We start from the raw sequence: 17,890 nt of genomic DNA, 5'->3' as shown, positions 1-17,890 counted from the left end.
CAGAGCAACTCGCTGTCAAACCTATTGAAACAGTGAGGGGCTCAGCAACAAATCTAAGAGAATGGGGGAGGGACAGGAGAAGATGAATGTGAATCATTTGCCATCTGGAGGTGCTGCAAGTTGATCCTTTTTTACTGCACATCAGTGGGATTCTGTGTCGTTTTTGGGAAGGACCTTTTGAAGCAGCTTTTACTGGAGGGATTGTGTGAGTTTGGGGTATAGGCCCTCTTCAGGATCATTAGTTCGATGGAAAAGGAACTGTTTTGGTGCTGTGGGTAAGGCTGGGTGTTGGAGGGGTGGGGAAACAGAGCGTTGATGTGGCTGTAGTCAGCTGCTGTTTAAAAACCACACCCTGGAGCTGCAGTGAAGTTAGTCCCCGTACAGTGACTGAGCGGGCAGGTAAGTCTGTCATTCTCTCTCTTGTTACAGTAGAATCCAGGACAAATTATGCAGCAATGCAATGAAACGTGGGGGTGAAAAAGCAGCATTTATTGATTTGTCGGGACCATTGTCAAGTGTGCAAACAAATCAAACTTTCAGAGTTGTACTTTACCGATCAGTTTGAGAAGTTGTGAAAAATGTGCAAACTATCTGCTTGATCTTGAAATGTAAAATATGTGATTAACGTTATGTTGTGAAGGCTGCACCCTCTGGCCTGGTGCCAGTGATTAACAATGTTCCCTACTGCAGAACCTAAGTGAGAAATCTGGGGCGTTAGTGACTGTAAGATTGTCCCACACCTTCAATTAATCAAGAGCTTCTGGGCTGTAGCAGAGACGTGCCTGTGGCTCACTGTATTACGGCAACTATCATCTAGGCTCCTCAGTTGGTCTAAGGGCATTGGTTGACTGAGAACACTCAGTGAGCTGTTGGTGGGGGGGAGTGGGGTAACAGAGTCCCTGAGTGGGGGGTGGAGTGGGGTAACAGTGTCCCTGAGTGGGGGGGGTGGGGGGGAGTGGGGTGACAGTGTCTCTGAGTGGGGAGAGTGGGGTTACAGTGTCCCTGAGTGGGGAGAGTGGGGTTACAGTGTCCCCGAGTGGGTGGGGGGGGGGGGGGTGGGGAGTGGGGTTACAGTGTCCCCGAGTGGCTGGGGGTGGGGGGAGTGGGGTTACAGTGTCCCCGAATGGGGTGGGGGGGGGGAGTGGGGTTACAGTGTCCCCGAGTGGGTGGGGGTGGGGGGAGTGGGGTTACAGTGCCCCTGAGTGGGGAAAGTGGGGTTACAGTGTCCCCGAGTGGGTGTGGGTGGGGGGAGTGGGGTTACAATGTCCCTGAGTGGGGTTACAGTGTCCCCGAGTTGGGGGGGAGGTGCAGTGGGGTTACAGTGTCCCTTAGTGTGGGGGGGAGGGGAGGGGAGAGGGGGAGTGGGGTTACAATGTCCCTGAATGGGGGAGAGGGGAGAGTGGGGTTACAGTGTCCCTGAGTGGTGGGGGGAGTGGGGTTACAGTGTCCCTGAGTGGGGGAGAGGGGAGAGTGGGGTTACAGTGCCCCTGAGCAGGGGGGAGTGGGGTTACAATGTCCCTGAATGGGGGAGAGGGGAGAGTGGGGTTACAGTGTCCCTGAGTGGTGGGGGGAGTGGGGTTACAGTGTCCCTGAGTGGGGGAGAGGGGAGAGTGGGGTTACAGTGCCCCTGAGCAGGGGGGAGTGGGGTTACAATGTCCCTGAATGGGGGAGAGGGGAGAGTGGGGTTACAGTGTCCCTGAGTGGTGGGGGGAGTGGGGTTACAGTGTCCCTGAGTGGGGGAGAGGGGAGAGTGGGGTTACAGTGCCCCTGAGCAGGGGGGAGTGGGGTTACAATGTCCCTGAGTGGGGGAGAGGGGAGAGTGAGATTACAGTGTCTCTGAGTGGGGGGGGGGGAATGGGGGGAGTGGGGTTAGTGTCCCTGAGTGCGGTTACAATGTTCCTGAGTGGGGGATGTGGGGAGTGGGGTTACAGTGTCCCTGAGTGGGGGGCAGGAGTAGGGTTACAGTGTCCCTGAGTGGGGTTACAATGTCCCTGAGTGGGGGCAGGAGTAGGGTTACAGTGTCCCTGAGCTGGAGTAAAAGTGCCAGAAAAACTACACCATTGCCTCAGAGACAATGTCAATCTGAGAATCTTGAGGCAGCCTAAGAAATCTCAACTTGCATTTGAATAGCACCTTCTATGTAGGGAAACTCCACCCTGAAGCGTTAACTTCAGGGTGGAGTAGCCTGTCAGTTTGGAGGACATTACAGAGGGTGGGGATTTTAAATTTAAACAGTTGCAGGAGCCATTTGTAGTTCTGGAGACTGGAAGGGACGGGTGAATCAGAGCGAGAGAGACATTGGGCGGGAGAGCTCTGCATGAGTTTAAGGAAGACAGCCAGAGTTCACGAGAGTGCTGGAATTTCTGAGTCAGGAGTCACGCCTGAGGATATCAGAAACGGCGTGGCTAAGGCAAGGGTGGGGACTGAGGATGTTACAGCAAGAAATGGATTCTCTGCTGAGACAGGGGAATGTTTAATGATGAATGATAGTCTCACACTTTTAAAACAAGCTGTTTACACCTCATCCCAAAAATAAGAACTGCTGGCAAACGCCATTTTGATCTTGGGGAGTGAGGGGCCAAATCCTGAAGACTGGGGGCACTGTTCTGTTCCCCGTGCCCCCACCCTCCTGTTTCTTTGCCTGTCCTGCTCCCAAGCTGACCCTTGACCTCTGCGCAGTTCAGCCTGGACTCAAAACACAGACCACATCTGTACCCTTTGTGACTCCCCATGGGGTTTGAGTGTAAAACCTTGGCATTAAACACTTGCGGTGCTAGGAACGGGAATGTCAGGAAGGAGATTGGGTGGGACCGTGCTACAGATATTGGGGATTGGGCGGGTTAATGTACACGATTGTCCCCACCCTAATTCCAATCTTCCCATCAGAGTGGCCAGCTGGAGGTGTCTGCTCCGTGTGTGTGTGTCTCTGTCTCTGTGTGTGTGTGTGTGTGTGTGTATGTCTCTGTGTGTGTTTCTGTTTCTGTGTGTGTCTCTGTGTCTCTGTCTCTGTGTGTGTGTGTGTGTCTGTCTGTCTGTCTGTGTGTGTGTGTCTCTGTGTGCGTATCTGTGTGTGTGTGTCTCTGTGTCTCTGTGTCTGTGTGTGTGTATGTGTCTCTGTGTATGTGCGTATCTGTGTGTGTGTGTGTCTGTCTCTGTGTGTGTGTCTCTGTCTCTGTGTGCGTGTCTCTGTGTATGTGTGTCTGTGTGTGTGTGTGTCTCTGTCTGTGTGTGTGTGTCTGTATGTGTGTGTGTGTTTGTTTCCCCCCTCCCTGTTCCTCCATCTTACACATTTTGGAACATTCTGCGATCCCAGTGTGATTGCACGGCTTCCATTGTTTAACCAATTATTGTCTTTTTTCCTTCCCATCGACTTGATCTCCACGGTCACCTTGATCTCTGCTCCAGTCTCCCGATCCAGCAGTGTCTAACATAGACTCACAACCACTTGCTCCCTGTTTCCCCCCTTGAACCTAAAACCAGCCGAAGGTGCTGGAGAAACTCAGCAGGCCTTGTGTGGAGAGAGAAAGTTCAATGGCTTCTCCGGAACAGTCCGGAATCTGTCTCGTCCCTCTGTCTCTGTGTTCTGGATTGGTCTACAAGAAACATTCCAGTTCTAAATAGCATGCCTGACCCTTGCATAATGTAAAACTTAACAGATTTGAGCTGGCAATGGTTGGTATTTGGCAAACACTCAGTTAAAAGTGACAAAGAAAATGAGAATGTCGTCTGGCTACAATGCTGCTGTTTCAGCTGTCTGTACCTTTCATTCAGTCACAGAGCTGCACTGCACAGAAACAGACCTTTCAGTCCAACTCGTCCATGCTGACCAGTTATCCCAATCTGACCTGAACCCATTTGCCTGCACCTGGCCCATATCCCTCCAAACCCTTCCTATTCATATACCCATCCAGATGCCTTTTAAATGTTGCAATTGTACCAGCCTCCACCACTTCCTCTGGCAGCTCATTCCATACACGTACCACCCTCTGTGTGAAAACGTTGCCCCTGAGGTCCCTCTTAAGTCTTTTCCCCTCTCACTTTATACCTATGCCCTTTTTATTTTTGGATTCCCCTACCCTGGAAAAAAAGACCTTGGCTATTCACCCCACCCAGGCCCCTCCTGATTTTCATTTGGTTACAGCGAAATGTTAGGTTTTTGGAGTGAGAACTGGGTTCGGACAGATGAAAGATTAGTTCTGGTCCTGAAGAAAGTGCAAACGTGGCCACTAATAGCGGCAGGATTTCGGAGAGAATGGAAATTGTAAATGAGATGGCTAAGCCGTTCAGAGCAAAAGCCAGCTTCTTTTATTATTTTGTACAAGTTCCAGACACTTCAAAGCTCAGAATTAGTAGCGTAATTGTGTTTGATTTGGTTCTCAATTTCAGATCGAGGGGTCTTAGCCCCACTCCATTCATCGATTCCTTAGATATTTGATTAGATTTTAGTGGGAGGATTATGATTTGGCTTCAAATGTAGTTTGGCCCATCCTGCGGTCTCCTGTTTGGTTCCAAGACATGTGTGTTCTGGCAGCAGTCTCTTTGCCAGTAACAGTTGAACTTTTCAGTTTTAACGTTGCTATGGTTTTAGAAGAATCACACCCACAGACACATTCCACTCTGTCTGTGTAATGAAGGAGTGCTTGCAGATTGCTTGTGCTAGCACAAGTCTTAATCTGTTCCTCTGCCTGTTCACACAGCAATGGTTTGAGTCACTCACTTTGGAGCAATGTGACTTCCATTGTTTCAGAGCTTTCCTTAGCCTGCAGATTCTAAAAGGCCATCGCACTCTACACAATGTTTATTGGGCATTTCACAAAGAGGTGGAAATCTCCCAGTCTGGCTCGCTGTTTGCAAGTGTGACTCACTCTTTCCAGAATGAGGCAGAGGTTTGGCAATGAGTGAGCTATTTCTCATCCTGCCCTACCAGCTGTGGAGAGGGAGAGGAAGCCAGTGATTCACCGATGACTGGGGAATAGATAAAGCTGCAGACCTTGTGCACAATGCTGTTGCATTCACCTCATCGCAGGAGAAACCATGTTGAAAACTCTTAACCTTTTGATCCTTTCTCCATCCTAGACTGTTCCGAAGACAAAAATGGAAATTCATGAAATCTTATCCCAAGTGTGCCTGGGCACTGATGAGGTGAGTAGCTGAATGCATCCCCAAACTGTGTGAGTGGGTCCGGTTACTGGGTGAGTGTCAGGGTTTTGGGACAGTGGAGCTGTCTGTAGGGGGCAGCACTTTGGGATTAGATTAGTGTGGAACCAGGCCCGTCAGCCCAACAAGTCCACACTGACCCTCCAAAGAGCAACCTACCCAGACTCATTCCCCTACATTTGCCCCGATTAATGTACCTAGCACTATGGGCAGTTTAGCATGGCCAATTCACCCTAACCTGCACATCTTTGGACTGTGGGAGGAAACTGGAGCACCCGGAGGAAACCCGCGCAGACACGGGGAGAACGTGTATGGGAATTGAACCCAGGTCCTTGGTGCTGTGAGGCAGCAGTGCTAACCACTGAGCCACCATGCCGCCACCCAGAACATAGGATTTGAAATCCTGCTGATGGCCTTTCTCTGACTGTAGCAAACACTTCTGTTGCTTCACGACAATAAAGTTTCTTTCGGGCCATACAGCACAGAAGTGGCCCTTCTGTCCATTGAGTCTGCCCTGACCTATCTACATGAAAACCACTTTCCACTGATGGCCTGTGAGCAGAGCCTTGTCCAAACAATGTGGAGGTTGGACTGGGGTGGATCACACAAGACCAGGTTATTCACCCAGGGGCAGGGTGGCACGGTGGCTCAGTGGTTAGCACTGCTGCCTCACAGCTCCAGCAACCCCAGTTCGATTCCAGCCTCGGGTGACTGTCTGTGTAGAGTTTGCACATTCTCCCTGTGTCTGTGCGGGTTTCCTCTGGGTGCTCTGGTTTCTTCCCACAGTCCCAAAGGTGATTTGGAGATGCCGGTGTTGGACTGGGGTGTACAAAGTTAAAAATCACACAACACCAGGTTATAGTCCAACAGGTTTAATTGGAAGCACTAGCTTTCGGAGCGACGCTCCTTCATCAGGTGATTGTGATGGGCAGGTTAGGTGGATTGGCCGTGCTGAATTGCCCATAGTGTGCAGAGATGTATGGGTTAGGAGCATTAATCTGGGGGTAAATATAGGGGAATGGGTCTGGGTGGGTTACTCTTTGGAGGTGTCGGTACGGACATGTTGGGCGGAAGGGCATGTTCCCACATTGGAGGGATTCGATGATTTCAGTCATTCACAGGGCTTGAGCTGACTGACAATGGGGACTTCAATCTCTTCAAACGCAACAATGCATTGACACGGAATTCTCTGGACTCCCGTTTCTCACCTACAGTTGTCCACAGAGCCTCCTGGGCACTGGAATTTGAACAGCATTGGCACCTGCTTCCCCAGAGCTGGCCAGGAGATCCAGGAGTGGTGATGGCATTGCCTTCCATCAGTCTACATGATCCTTGCCCCTATTCCCCATTCCCAGGTTCAAACCCCGGAAGCAAAATCTATCCCAGTTCCTCCTGCCACTGTGCGATTCTTGTAGTAGTATTCCTTTTGGAGTGGATGACTTTAGCTGCTCTTTCTCAGGAGAGGAAAGGATCACAATAGACTTATCTGGAAAACCTGCTCCATCACCCTTCTCCTCAAAACAAAACACCAACCCTTGATTCAAGGAGCAGGAAAGTCAATGTTTCATTCATCCTAATGAAGGGTTTTGGCCTGAAACGTTGACTTTGCAGCTCCTCGGATGCTGTCTAACCTGCTGTGCTCTTCCAGCCTCACATCGATTGACTCTGACTTCCAGCATCTTAGCATCCCTAACTGTGTCCAACTCTTGATTCCTTCATTCTTGCAAACCAGCCCTCCATCTCCATCCTCCACTTCCTCGTGTGCCACCTCTGGGTGCCAACAATGTTTCCCAGCCTGCTACTGTACCTTATCGAAGTCACAGGTGATATCCTGGTGGTGGTGGTGAACGGTAAACTTTCTCCTCTCACCTGCCTCAGCCTTTGACCTGGTGAGCCCACCATTTTCTCTCGCACCTCTTCACTGTGGTCCAGCTTTGACCGACTCCGATTGCTCCCACTGGCTTCCATTCCCAACTCATTAATCAGAGGCGGAGAAACACCGTCGATGTCCTCTCCTTTTGATTCCTCACTCTTCCCTCTTCTAACATCGAACTTTGTCCATCTGCACTGTCTTATCTCTCACCTACCTGCTTGCCCTTCCTTCCCATCACCCGAAAACACAACTTTGGTTCTGGCTTGGGCACCCAGTTCAGCCTCACTCCTGATGAAGGGCTTATGCCTGTAATGTTGACTCTCCTGCCCCTCGGATGCTGCCTGACCTGCTGTGCTTTTCCAGCACCACACTCTTGACTCTTGTCACTCCTCCCATTGCTAAATTTCCCAAACTACAGAGGAACCTTGATTAACTGGCATTCGATTATCTGAACATCGGATTATCCGGCAAGATCCCGATGCTTGGCTAAATGATGTTATCCATCATTCGAATATCCGGAATACGAATAACCGAGTGAAATACTCCGCGCCCATGTCCTTCGGATAATCGAGGTTCCTCTGTAACTGTTTGTCTTTCAGTGCTGCATGAACAGCAATGTGCTCCAACTCAGTACTAGGTGAACTGAAGCCATTGACTTCCGTCCCATAGACACCCAACTTCATTAGTGTCCGTGACTGCTCCCTGAGACGGAACGATTATTTGTGACCTCGTTTTCGTGCTTGACGCAACTTGAGCCTCAAATCCCACATACACACACTCACTCGCCTTTCCATCTCCATGTCACCACCCACCTCGGTCTCTGCGATGATGATGTGGAGGTGTAAGTGCTGGATTGGGATGGGGACAAAGTCAGAGATCACACAACACCAGGTTATAGTCCAGCAGGTTCATTTGAAATCGCAAGCTCTTAGACCGCTCTTGGTCAGCTCCTTCACCTCACTGTGTACCTGATGAAGGAGCAGCGCTCCGAAAGCAAACCGATTTCAAATAAACCTGGTGGACATTTTTGGTGTCGTGTGATTTCTGATTCTGTAGTGATTAGAATGAGGACCAGGGAACACAGGCTGACCGATATAACCGGAAGATTCTCTGAGGGAGCCCGGTCAGTGTGAAAGACCTCCCATGTGCAGATAAAGGGTGACTGGGTGACCAGCCTCAATGGAGTCATTTCAAAAGGAAAAAAGAAAAAGAAAGAAAACAAAAAAAAAACCAGAAGGTTCAGAGAGTCTCCTCAGTCTAGGGACTGGCTGTGAGCTGTCTGCTCAGAGCCCATATATACTGCCATGTCTTGGGATATTGCCCTCTATGCAGTTATTTCAGTCTCCAATTATCTGCTGACATTCTCATTCCAATATTTTGAATTCCTCTGGACTCAGTTGGTCAATCTTGATTGGTTGCGCACTCCACAATACATGAGGTCATCTAAAACCTCTTAAACCACCATCTCACAGAGTCATTGAGATGTACAGCATGGAAACAGACCCTTTGGTCCAACCCATCCATGCCAACCAGATATCACAACCCAATCTAGTCCCACCTGCCAGTACCCGGCCCATATCCCTCCAAACCCTTCCTATTCATATACCTATCCAAATGCCTCTTTAATGTTGCAATTGTACCAGCCTCCACCACTTCCTCTGGCAGTTCATTCCATTCGCGCACCACCCTCTGCGTGAAAATGTTGCCCCTTAGGTCTCTTTTATATCTTTCCCCTCTCACCCTAAACCTCTAGTTCTGGACTCCCCGATTCCAGGAAAATGACTTTTCTATTTACCCTATCCATGCCCCTCATGATTTTATAAACCTCTATAAGGTCACCCCTCAGCCTTCGAATTTCCAGGAAAAACAGCCCCAGCCTGTTCAGCCTCTCCCTGTAGCTCAAATCCTCCAACCCTGGCAACATCCTTGTAAATCTTTTCTGAACCCTTCCAAGTTTCACAACATCTTTCCGATAGGAAGGAGACCAGAATTGCACGCAATATTCCAACAGTGGCCTAACCAATATCATGTGCAGCTGCAACATGACCCCCCAACTCCTGTACTCAATACTCTGCCCAATAAAGGAAAGCATACCAAACGCCGCCTTCACTATCCTATCCACCTGCAACTCCACTCTCAAGGAGCTGCTCCATGGTCACATCAACTCTTGCTCACGCTTTGATAGCACGGTCAGGTGCCATGCTATCGTGGAGTGTGATGAGGTGCTGATTTTGCTTTTGATTTAGTCACTTAGTGGTACCTAACAAAGAAGGGGAGTTGGTTAGTGCAGTTGGCCGGATAGCTGGTTTATGACACCAACAGCGTGCATTCAATCCCCATCACTGGCCGAGTGAGATCTCCTTCTTGATTACTCCCCTCGCCTGAGGCATGGGTTAAACCACCACCAGTCTCTCCCTCTCTGTCTCTCTGTGTCTCTCTGTGTCTCTCTGTGTCTCTCTCTCTGTCTCTTTTGTCTCTCTCTGTCTCTCTCTCTCTGTCTCTCTCTCTCTGTCTCTCTCTCTCTGTCTCTCTGTCTCTCTCTCTTTCTCTCTCTCTCTTTCTGTCACTCTCTCTCTCTGTCTCTCTGTCTCTCTATCTCTCTGTCTCTCTCTGTCTCTCTCTCTCTGTCTCTCTCTCTCTCTCTGTCTCTCTCTCTCTCTCTTTCTCTCTCTCTCTTTCTGTCACTCTCTCTCTCTGTCTCGCTGTCTCTCTATCTCTCTGTCTCTCTCTGTCTCTCTCTCTCTGTCCAGTGAGACAGCAGCCCGTTGACTCTGGGGTGATTTTACCGACTGGACCATTGCAGTGACGAGGGAGCTCCCAGAGTCTGAAGTTGTTCAAGTACAATGTTGCCAACTCAGACCCTGGCCACCACTCCCAATTCACCCAGCCCTCAGAAAGCTGGGCTTGCGCACACAGTCTTCTGTCTTCCCCCCAAATGTTTATGAAGTTCTGCTTTTGTTCCCATAATCAGAGAGTGGGATGTAAAGTCCCTGGCCAAGCACACATACATAACGATAATTTTGTCAGTCTTTGTTTCTAGTGACAAGCCCTTTCCGCTTATTGGTTTTGGCACCGTGACAGAACAAAACATGACTTTTTGCTGAGAAAATGCTTCTGGGCTGGGAGGGAGCTATTAGAAATTTTTAACACGTCTTTATGACTGTGTCAAGTTACTTTCCATTTTCAAAGACTGTAGATGGTTCCTTCTCTCTGTCCTGCTGTGTTCTCACAGGGTTCTTACAATATAGATGCAGGCCATTTGGCCCATTGAGTGCAAACTAACCCTCCCAAATGCATCCCACCCAGACCCTCAGCCCCCAACCCCCTTACATTTCCCATGGTTAACCCACCAATCCGCACATCCCTGCACACAGTGGGCAATTTAGCATGACCAAACCTCCCTGACCTGAGCATCTTAGTCAAGCATTCCCTTCCCAGGGCCTATCACATTCCTGAAGAAGGGCTCATGCCCAAAACGTCAATTCTCCTCCTCTTTGGATGTTGCCTGACCTGCTGAGCTTTTCCAGCAACACATTTTCAGCCCTATCACAGAATGTCTACAGTGTGGAAACAGGCCCTTCGGCCCAACAAGTCTATATCGAACCTCCAAAGAGTATCCCACCCAGACCCATTCCCCTACATTTAACCCCTGACTAATGTAACTGACCTGCACATCTTTGGATTGTGGGAGGAAACCCACGCAGACACAGGGAGAATGTGCAAACTCCACACAGAGAGTTGCCTGAGGATGGGATCGAACCCAGGTCCCTGGCACTGTGAGGAGGTACTGCTACCCACTGAGCCACTGTACTACACTTCTTTCCCACTGCTCTGTTCTCTGCACTTGATTCAGTTTCTTTCCTTCCCCTCGGTCTGTAATTCTCTCCTGCCTGTTGTCTCCGCTCCCCTGTTCTCCAGTCCCTTTGGTCCTTGTTTCTGGCCTTCACTTCCTTGAAGCCCAAGGCACGCAGCCTGGATGTGCCGGACCAGGCTGCTCAGAAACTGGGAATCTCGCTCGGAAGTCAGGGATGCCCCCGCTCGAGGACTAAAGGCTTGGATTTAGGAAATTGTGACGTTGGCAAGCAAATCGTAGCATCCCTCCAGTGTGGAAGTGGGCCATTCAGCCCATCACAGTGCCCATCCCACCCAGACCCATTCCCCCCTCCCCACCCTATTCCTGTCACCCTGCATTTCCCATGGCTAGCTCACCTAACCTATACATTCCTGGACACCATGGACAATTTAACATGGCCAATCCACCCTATCTTAAAGAGGAAAGAATTGATTGGATTCTGGCTGATTATCCACTCGGCTCAGAATTAGTGTTTGAAATGTCTTTGATGGGTGATGGGTCTGGAAGGATTTGAGGTGTCAGTGAATTGTAGATTTAAAGGTCACTTTGTTTGTTTGTAGACAGTAGTTGAGTGAAGGTCATGGAGAGGAATGACAATACATAAATAACATAGTGATGGGTCAACAATGACTGGGATAAAACAGTAAACGGTTTGAAAATTATGAATGTTTTAGCGTACAAGTAATTCCAATATGTTACCAAATCGCCTGGGGAGGCAGTGGCTTAGTGGTGTTATCCCAGGAATGTTAATCCAGAGACCCCAGGGAATGTTCTGGGGAGTTGGGTTTAATGCTGGAATTGAGACCCTAATGATGACCATGACTTGATTGTCAGAAACACCCATCCTTACCTGGTCTGGCCTCCAGACCCACAGTGACGCCGTCGACTGAAAACTGCCCTCTGGGGCAATTAGGGATGGGCAATAAAAGCTGATCTACTCAGTGATGCTCTTAGTTTGTGAATGATTTTTTTTTAAAATGCACCTCCTTAATTTATAAAATAAAAATGAGATGTCTCTTCCTGTCCACATTTTGCATCCAACTCATTGGTCACCTGCTGGAGAGCATGTCCAGGTTGAGAGAGCTAGGGCTTTTCTCACTGGAGTGAAGAAGGATGAGAGGTGACGTGATAGAGGTCTACAAGATGATGCAGCAGAGATAGAGTGGATAGCCAGAGACGTTTCCTCAGGGTGGGAATGGCTATCACGAGGGGGCATAATTTTAAGGTGATTAGAGGAAGGTTTAGGGGAGATGTCAGAGGTAGGTTCTTTACACAGTGAATATGCACTGCCAGTGGTGGTAGTAGGGCAGATACATTAGGGACATTAAAGTGACTCTTGAATAGGCACATGGATAATAAGGATAGCCAACTCCCATTCCTAGACGTGTTAGTAGAGAGAACACCCAACGGAGAATTCACCACAAGGGTACACAGGAAACCAACACACACAGACCAAGTCTTAAACTATGAAAGTAACCACCCCAACACACACAAACGAAGCTGCATCAGGACACTATTCAAAAGGGCCACAACACACTGCAGTACACCAGAACTGCGAAAAGAGGAAGAGGAACATCTATACAAGGTATTCGCCAAAAACGGATACCCGCGGAACTTTATCACCAGATGCCTAAGAGATAGACCACGGAACGAGGACATGCCACAACCAAAAGGACTAGCCACACTACCATACGTCAGGAGCGTCTCAGAACTGACAGCCAGACTACTGCGACCCTTAGGACTCATAACAGCACACAAGCCAACATCCACGCTCAGACAACAACTCACTAGAACAAAGGACCCAATACCCAGCATGAGCCAAACTAACGTAGTTTACAAAATACCATGCAAGGACTGCACAAAACACTATATAGGACAAACAGGAAGACAGCTAACAATCCGCATCCATGAACATCAGCTAGCCACAAAACGACACGACCAGCTATCTCTAGTAGCCATACACTCAGACAACCAGCAACATGAATTTGACTGGGAAAACACCACTATCATAGGACAAGCCAGACAGAGAACAGCCAGAGAATTCCTAGAAGCATGGCATTCATCCACAAACTCCATTAACAGACACATTGACCTGGACACCATATACAAACCACTACAGCTGAAACTGACACCCGGAAATGGCAAGAACGTCCATCAACAGACACATCGACCTGGACCCCACATACAAATCACTGCAGCTGAAACTGACACCTGGAAGCGGCAAGAACAAACCAATATAAATACCGGAAGAAACATCAAAGCAGCGCTTCACACGAGGCTCCAACAGCACTGATGATGTTCCCTAGCCAGGGAACGAAACGTTTGCAGCAAAAACTTCCAGCTCGGCGAGCAGAACCACAACAACATGGATGATAGTAAAATGAAAGATATGTAGGTTAGTTTTATCTTAGAGTAGGATAAAAGGTCAGCACAACATCGAGGGCCGAAGGGCCTGTACTGTGCTGGACTGTTCTACGTTGTCAGGCTGCATCCATTGAATTGTCAGATGGGGCCTGGAGAGGGGCAATGTGCTACTTGTGAGACTCTGGGAGCTCCCTTATCAGCCTATGTGACCCAGTCGGTGCTCCTGGGTGGAGTAAACCGACATCCAAAAGATAGCCTTCCCTTCCCAGCAACGTTTGGAAATTTGCTGGGAAGCCCATCAGTGAGAGCAGTCGGTTTGGTGGGAATGTGACATGGATGGGGTTCACGGGAATACTCCCCTGAGTGGCAGCGTAGCGACGGAGGTCCCGGGAGTTAGGACTTTCTGAGGATGTTTCTGGGATTGCGGTGGCGGGATTCCGAAAGTTGGAGTGAGAGGATCCCCAGGATGGTGATGGAGAGAGGGTGAACTCCTTACCTTTATCTTTCAGCTCTCTGATGGGGCCACAGTGAAACCCCTTGCTAATTTCAACGCAGAGAAAGAAGCTGCAGAGCTGGAGCAGGCTCTTAAAGTCAAAGGTAAGCTACTGGCTTTGGGTTGGTGCTGAGGATGAACCCACATTGATCAGGGACTGTGGTTTTTTTGCTGTCGTCATTCAGATTGAAATCCTGTGTTCAGCCCGCACTTCCTCCAAATGCAATCCACACTCCAACTTCATAGAATCCTTTCAATGTGGAAACAGACCCCTCGGCCCAACATTCCATATCGATCTTCAGAAGAGTAACCCACCCAGACCCACCGCCTTACCCTATTATCCTATATTTACCCTAATGCACCTAACCTACACATCCTTGAACTCTATGGGTAATTCAACATGGCCAATCTACCCTGACCTGCCCATCTTTGGACTGTGGGAGGAAACCGTGCAGACACGGGGGAGAATGTACAAACTCCACACAGTTGCCCAAGGCTGGAATCGAACCCGGGTCCCTGGCACTGGGAAGCAGCAGTGCTAGCCACTGTGTTCCCCCCCCCTTGACCTCAATCTTACCTCAGGGTCAGTAAGACCTGATGCTGACTCTTCCCACAATGGCCTTACTCTGACCTGACCCATCCACGTTGAGGATACACCACCTTTAGATTTGATTTGATTTATTGCTGTCACGTGTAAAGTGAAAAGTTTTGTTTTGCGGGCAGAGCGGGCAGATCATAGCAAACAAGAACACACAGATTATAGGGTGCTCAGACAGAGCGAGATATACAGGGTTCCAGCGGCACAGGAGGGGCACAAAGCAAGATCAACATTAGATTTAAAACTTGAGAGTTCTGCTCAGCAATCTAATAAAAGCGGGGAAGAAGCTGCACTTGAATCTGTTGCTATGTGCATTCAAGTTTCTGCCTGATGGGAGAGGTTGGAAGAGAGCATTATCTGGTTGGCAGGGTCTTTGATGGTGTTGACTACCTTGCGATTCCTCATGAGTCAACATCAGGAAGTGTAAATAAACTGAGGCCCACATCTGGGATTAGGATTCCACAGCACTCATTCACAGGAGGGCTTGGGAATTTCTCCCGAGAGGTCAGGACAATAGTTCTCCCTCGACCAACATTGTCACGGACAGATTATCATTTCATTAGTTCCTAAATTGTTCAGAACCTGAGCACTGCTGAGAGAAAGAGTCGAAGAGTGTGGCGCTGGAAACGCGCAATTGGTCAGGCAGCATCCAAGGAGCAGGAGAGTCGACGTTTCGGGAATGTGATTCCTGATGAAGAGCTTATGCCTGAAACGTCGGTTTTCCTGCTCCTCGGATGCTGCCTGACCTGCTGAGCTTTTCCAACACCACACGTTCTGACTCTGATCTCCAGCATCTGCAGTCCTCACCTTTCTCTCACTTGCTGAAGAAACAAGCAGACTGCAGAAACTGTTCACCTCATCAGGACAAGACGCAAGAATGCCACGTTTCAGCACTTTATAATACATGTGAAACAGGGAGCCGGTCGGTTGGCAAATGGAATTTGATCGAGCCATTGCCATGGAGAATGTGCAGGTGTGGAGGGAGTCTCCCCAAGCTTTTGTTGAATTGCCAACAATGAAGGCAATGGGCCTCCTTCAATGAAGTCTCCATGGCAACGGCTTGACCAGTCTAAGCTGGCCTGCATTTTTTTGTATTTGACCAGAGGCTTCGAGGTTCCCTGGTGCACGCTCCATGGCAACTCCTGACCAAAGTCCACCGGCCATCCAATCAGCCCCCCTTCTCCTCAAGTCGTATAAATTCCTGATCAAACCTGTCGTTCTTTGATGGATTCCTGATGAACACCGAGTCAAAACCCTTTGATAGCACGCTACCTTTAGTCGGCAATATCGGTTCATTGTTTTTGTTGCCGTTTGCAGGGGCTTGGGGCGCGGCTCGGTGGTGCACTGCTGCCACACAGTGCCAGGGTCCTGGGTTCGATTCCAGCCTCAGGCAACCGTCTATGTGGACCTTGCACATTCTCTGTGTGGGTTTCCTCTGGGTGCTCGGTTTCCTCCCACCGTCTGAACTTGTGCAGGTTGGGATCGATTGGCCGTGCTAAATTGCCCGTGGTGTTCAGGGATGTGCAAATCAGATGGGCTAACCATGGGAAAAGAGTGTGGTGCTGGAAAAGCACAGCCGGTCAAGCAGCATTCGAGGAGCAGGAGAGTCGACATTTCGGGCATAAGCTCTTCAGCAGGAATGTGAAGGGCTTTATGTCCGCAATGTTGACTCCCCTCGGATGCTGCCTGACCGGCTGTGCTTTTCCAGCACCACACGTTTTGACTCTGATCTCCAGCATCTGCAGGCCTCGCTTTCTCCCTGACCACGGGAAATGTACGGTTATAGGATGGGAGGAGGGGCTGGGGTGGGATGCTCTTTGGAAGCTCGGTGCGGACACAATGGGCTGAATGGCCTGCTCCCACACCATAGGGATTTTTAAAAAAATAATGCCTTGTTTATCTTTTCTTTTCTTTTTTTTTCCCTTTACCCCCCCCCCCCCCCCCCCCCCCCCCCCCCCCTCCACTCCCGCCTCACTGCTTATTTTTCCCCAGCACTCATGGTGTGTGTGCAAGTACGAGATGCAGTGAGAGACACAAAGTGCACAAATCTTTATTTAATTTCCACCACCAGGAAGATAGGAAAACACCCGGGTGGCCAGTGACAAGCAGTGCCCTTCACATCAAAAGGCAATGCTGTGTGAACAAACAGTGAAGGGGAGGGCAGGGACTAAATCAAAATAGAGTTGGAGGGGGAAATGATGCACTCCACTCCCTGCGGCGCCCACCTCTCCCTGAACAACTCCAGGGTGTTGGTGGACACCGCGTGCTCCTTCTCCAAGGACACCCGGGCTCTAACATAACCGCGGAAGAGGGGCAGGCAGTCGGCCCTCATGACCCCCTCCACGGCCCGCTGCCTGGACCTGTTTATGGCCAGTGCACCATAGGGATTCTATGATTCTTACCATGCAGTGATTGGTTGCACAACGTTGACCACACTCTAAACCTGCTTCTTTGGATGGTAAGGGTCTTTTGGGTGGTTCGGAATCCGGCTGCTGAGCCCTGACCTGCGGTGTTGAGGGAAACCGCTGATATTGGGGTTTGAAGCTGTCATCTTCTGTTCTCTGTGTTAGGTGTGGACGAGCACTCTATCATCGACATACTGACAAGGTGTAGCAATGCACAAAGACAGGACATCGCCTTCCATTATGAAAGAAACACTAAGCATGTAAGTACCTGCTGGTTATCGATTGGTCAACCATCTGGTGTATGGGCAGTTTGTTAAACATCGCAGAGACAGGCCAGTGCAGACCGCCCCTTCGACAGAGAACAGAACATCAGGTGGGCAGCACTCGAGGAGGTCAAAGGACCAATAAGGGTCAACACGCTCAATGTTCCTGGGGGAAAATTAGCGAGAGAAATCGTGAGGGAAAATGAGGCAGGAGGAACGAATGGAGGGGAAATGGGAAGATGGAGGGGTGGAAGGAATCGAGAGGAATTGAGAAGGAGGGAGAGGAAGTGAGGGGACTGAGGGGAAAAGGGGGGGAATGATGAAGGGAGGGGAAATGGAGCGATGGGGAGGGGAAGTGGAGAGATGGAGGGAGAGAAATGGAGGGGAAATGGAGAGATGGTGGGGATGGGGAGACGGAGGAGGAAATGGAGGGGCAATGGGAGAGGAAGAAAAGGATGCAGGATGCAGAAAATTGAGAGGAACAGAAGGCACTTGGGGAGGAGAGAAAACAGAGGATTGACAGATTAACTTTAATTCCATTGTCCCATTGGCGTGCTCACGTCCCACCTGTTAATATCACCTCAGTGTGGATGCAAATGAAACCAAACCCAGCATCAGCAGGTGAAATAGTGGTCGCTATGCGAATGCGGAGCTCACTGTCACCCAGCTTTTGAATTGTTATGTGAAAGGAGCTTGCTTCGAGAATGAAGATGGAAGGACATTGAGCAAGGTCCAGTTATAATCCGCAGACGGGATGGGCAGACAGGCTGTTTCTGTTATTTTGTGTTTGAGACTTACAGGAAATTTAAGTTTCTATTTCCCTCCAATACCTAAAGCCTTGTTTCAGTATAGTTGAGATTTTCTGGCTTATTGATATGTTTAGA

General features: G+C 49.5%; 1 protein-coding gene across 1 annotated transcript in view; it reads left to right on the top strand.

The window, feature by feature from the left end:
• The first annotated feature begins 291 nt into the window (after positions 1-291).
• LOC132834829 (annexin A2-like) overlaps positions 292-17,890 on the top strand; it is a 51,738-nt gene continuing 34,139 nt past the window's right edge. Inside the window, exons 1-4 of the mRNA XM_060853894.1 lie at positions 292-399; positions 5,077-5,142; positions 13,757-13,844; positions 16,909-17,003. Of these exons, the coding sequence (XP_060709877.1) occupies positions 5,095-5,142; positions 13,757-13,844; positions 16,909-17,003 (231 nt within the window). The 5' untranslated portion in view covers positions 292-399; positions 5,077-5,094. The remainder of the gene's footprint in view (positions 400-5,076; positions 5,143-13,756; positions 13,845-16,908; positions 17,004-17,890) is intronic.

Source organism: Hemiscyllium ocellatum, chromosome 42, assembly GCF_020745735.1.
Source record: "Hemiscyllium ocellatum isolate sHemOce1 chromosome 42, sHemOce1.pat.X.cur, whole genome shotgun sequence".
In the NCBI taxonomy this organism is placed as follows: Eukaryota; Metazoa; Chordata; class Chondrichthyes; order Orectolobiformes; family Hemiscylliidae; genus Hemiscyllium; species Hemiscyllium ocellatum.
This window is presented reverse-complemented; position numbering and strand designations above follow the sequence as displayed.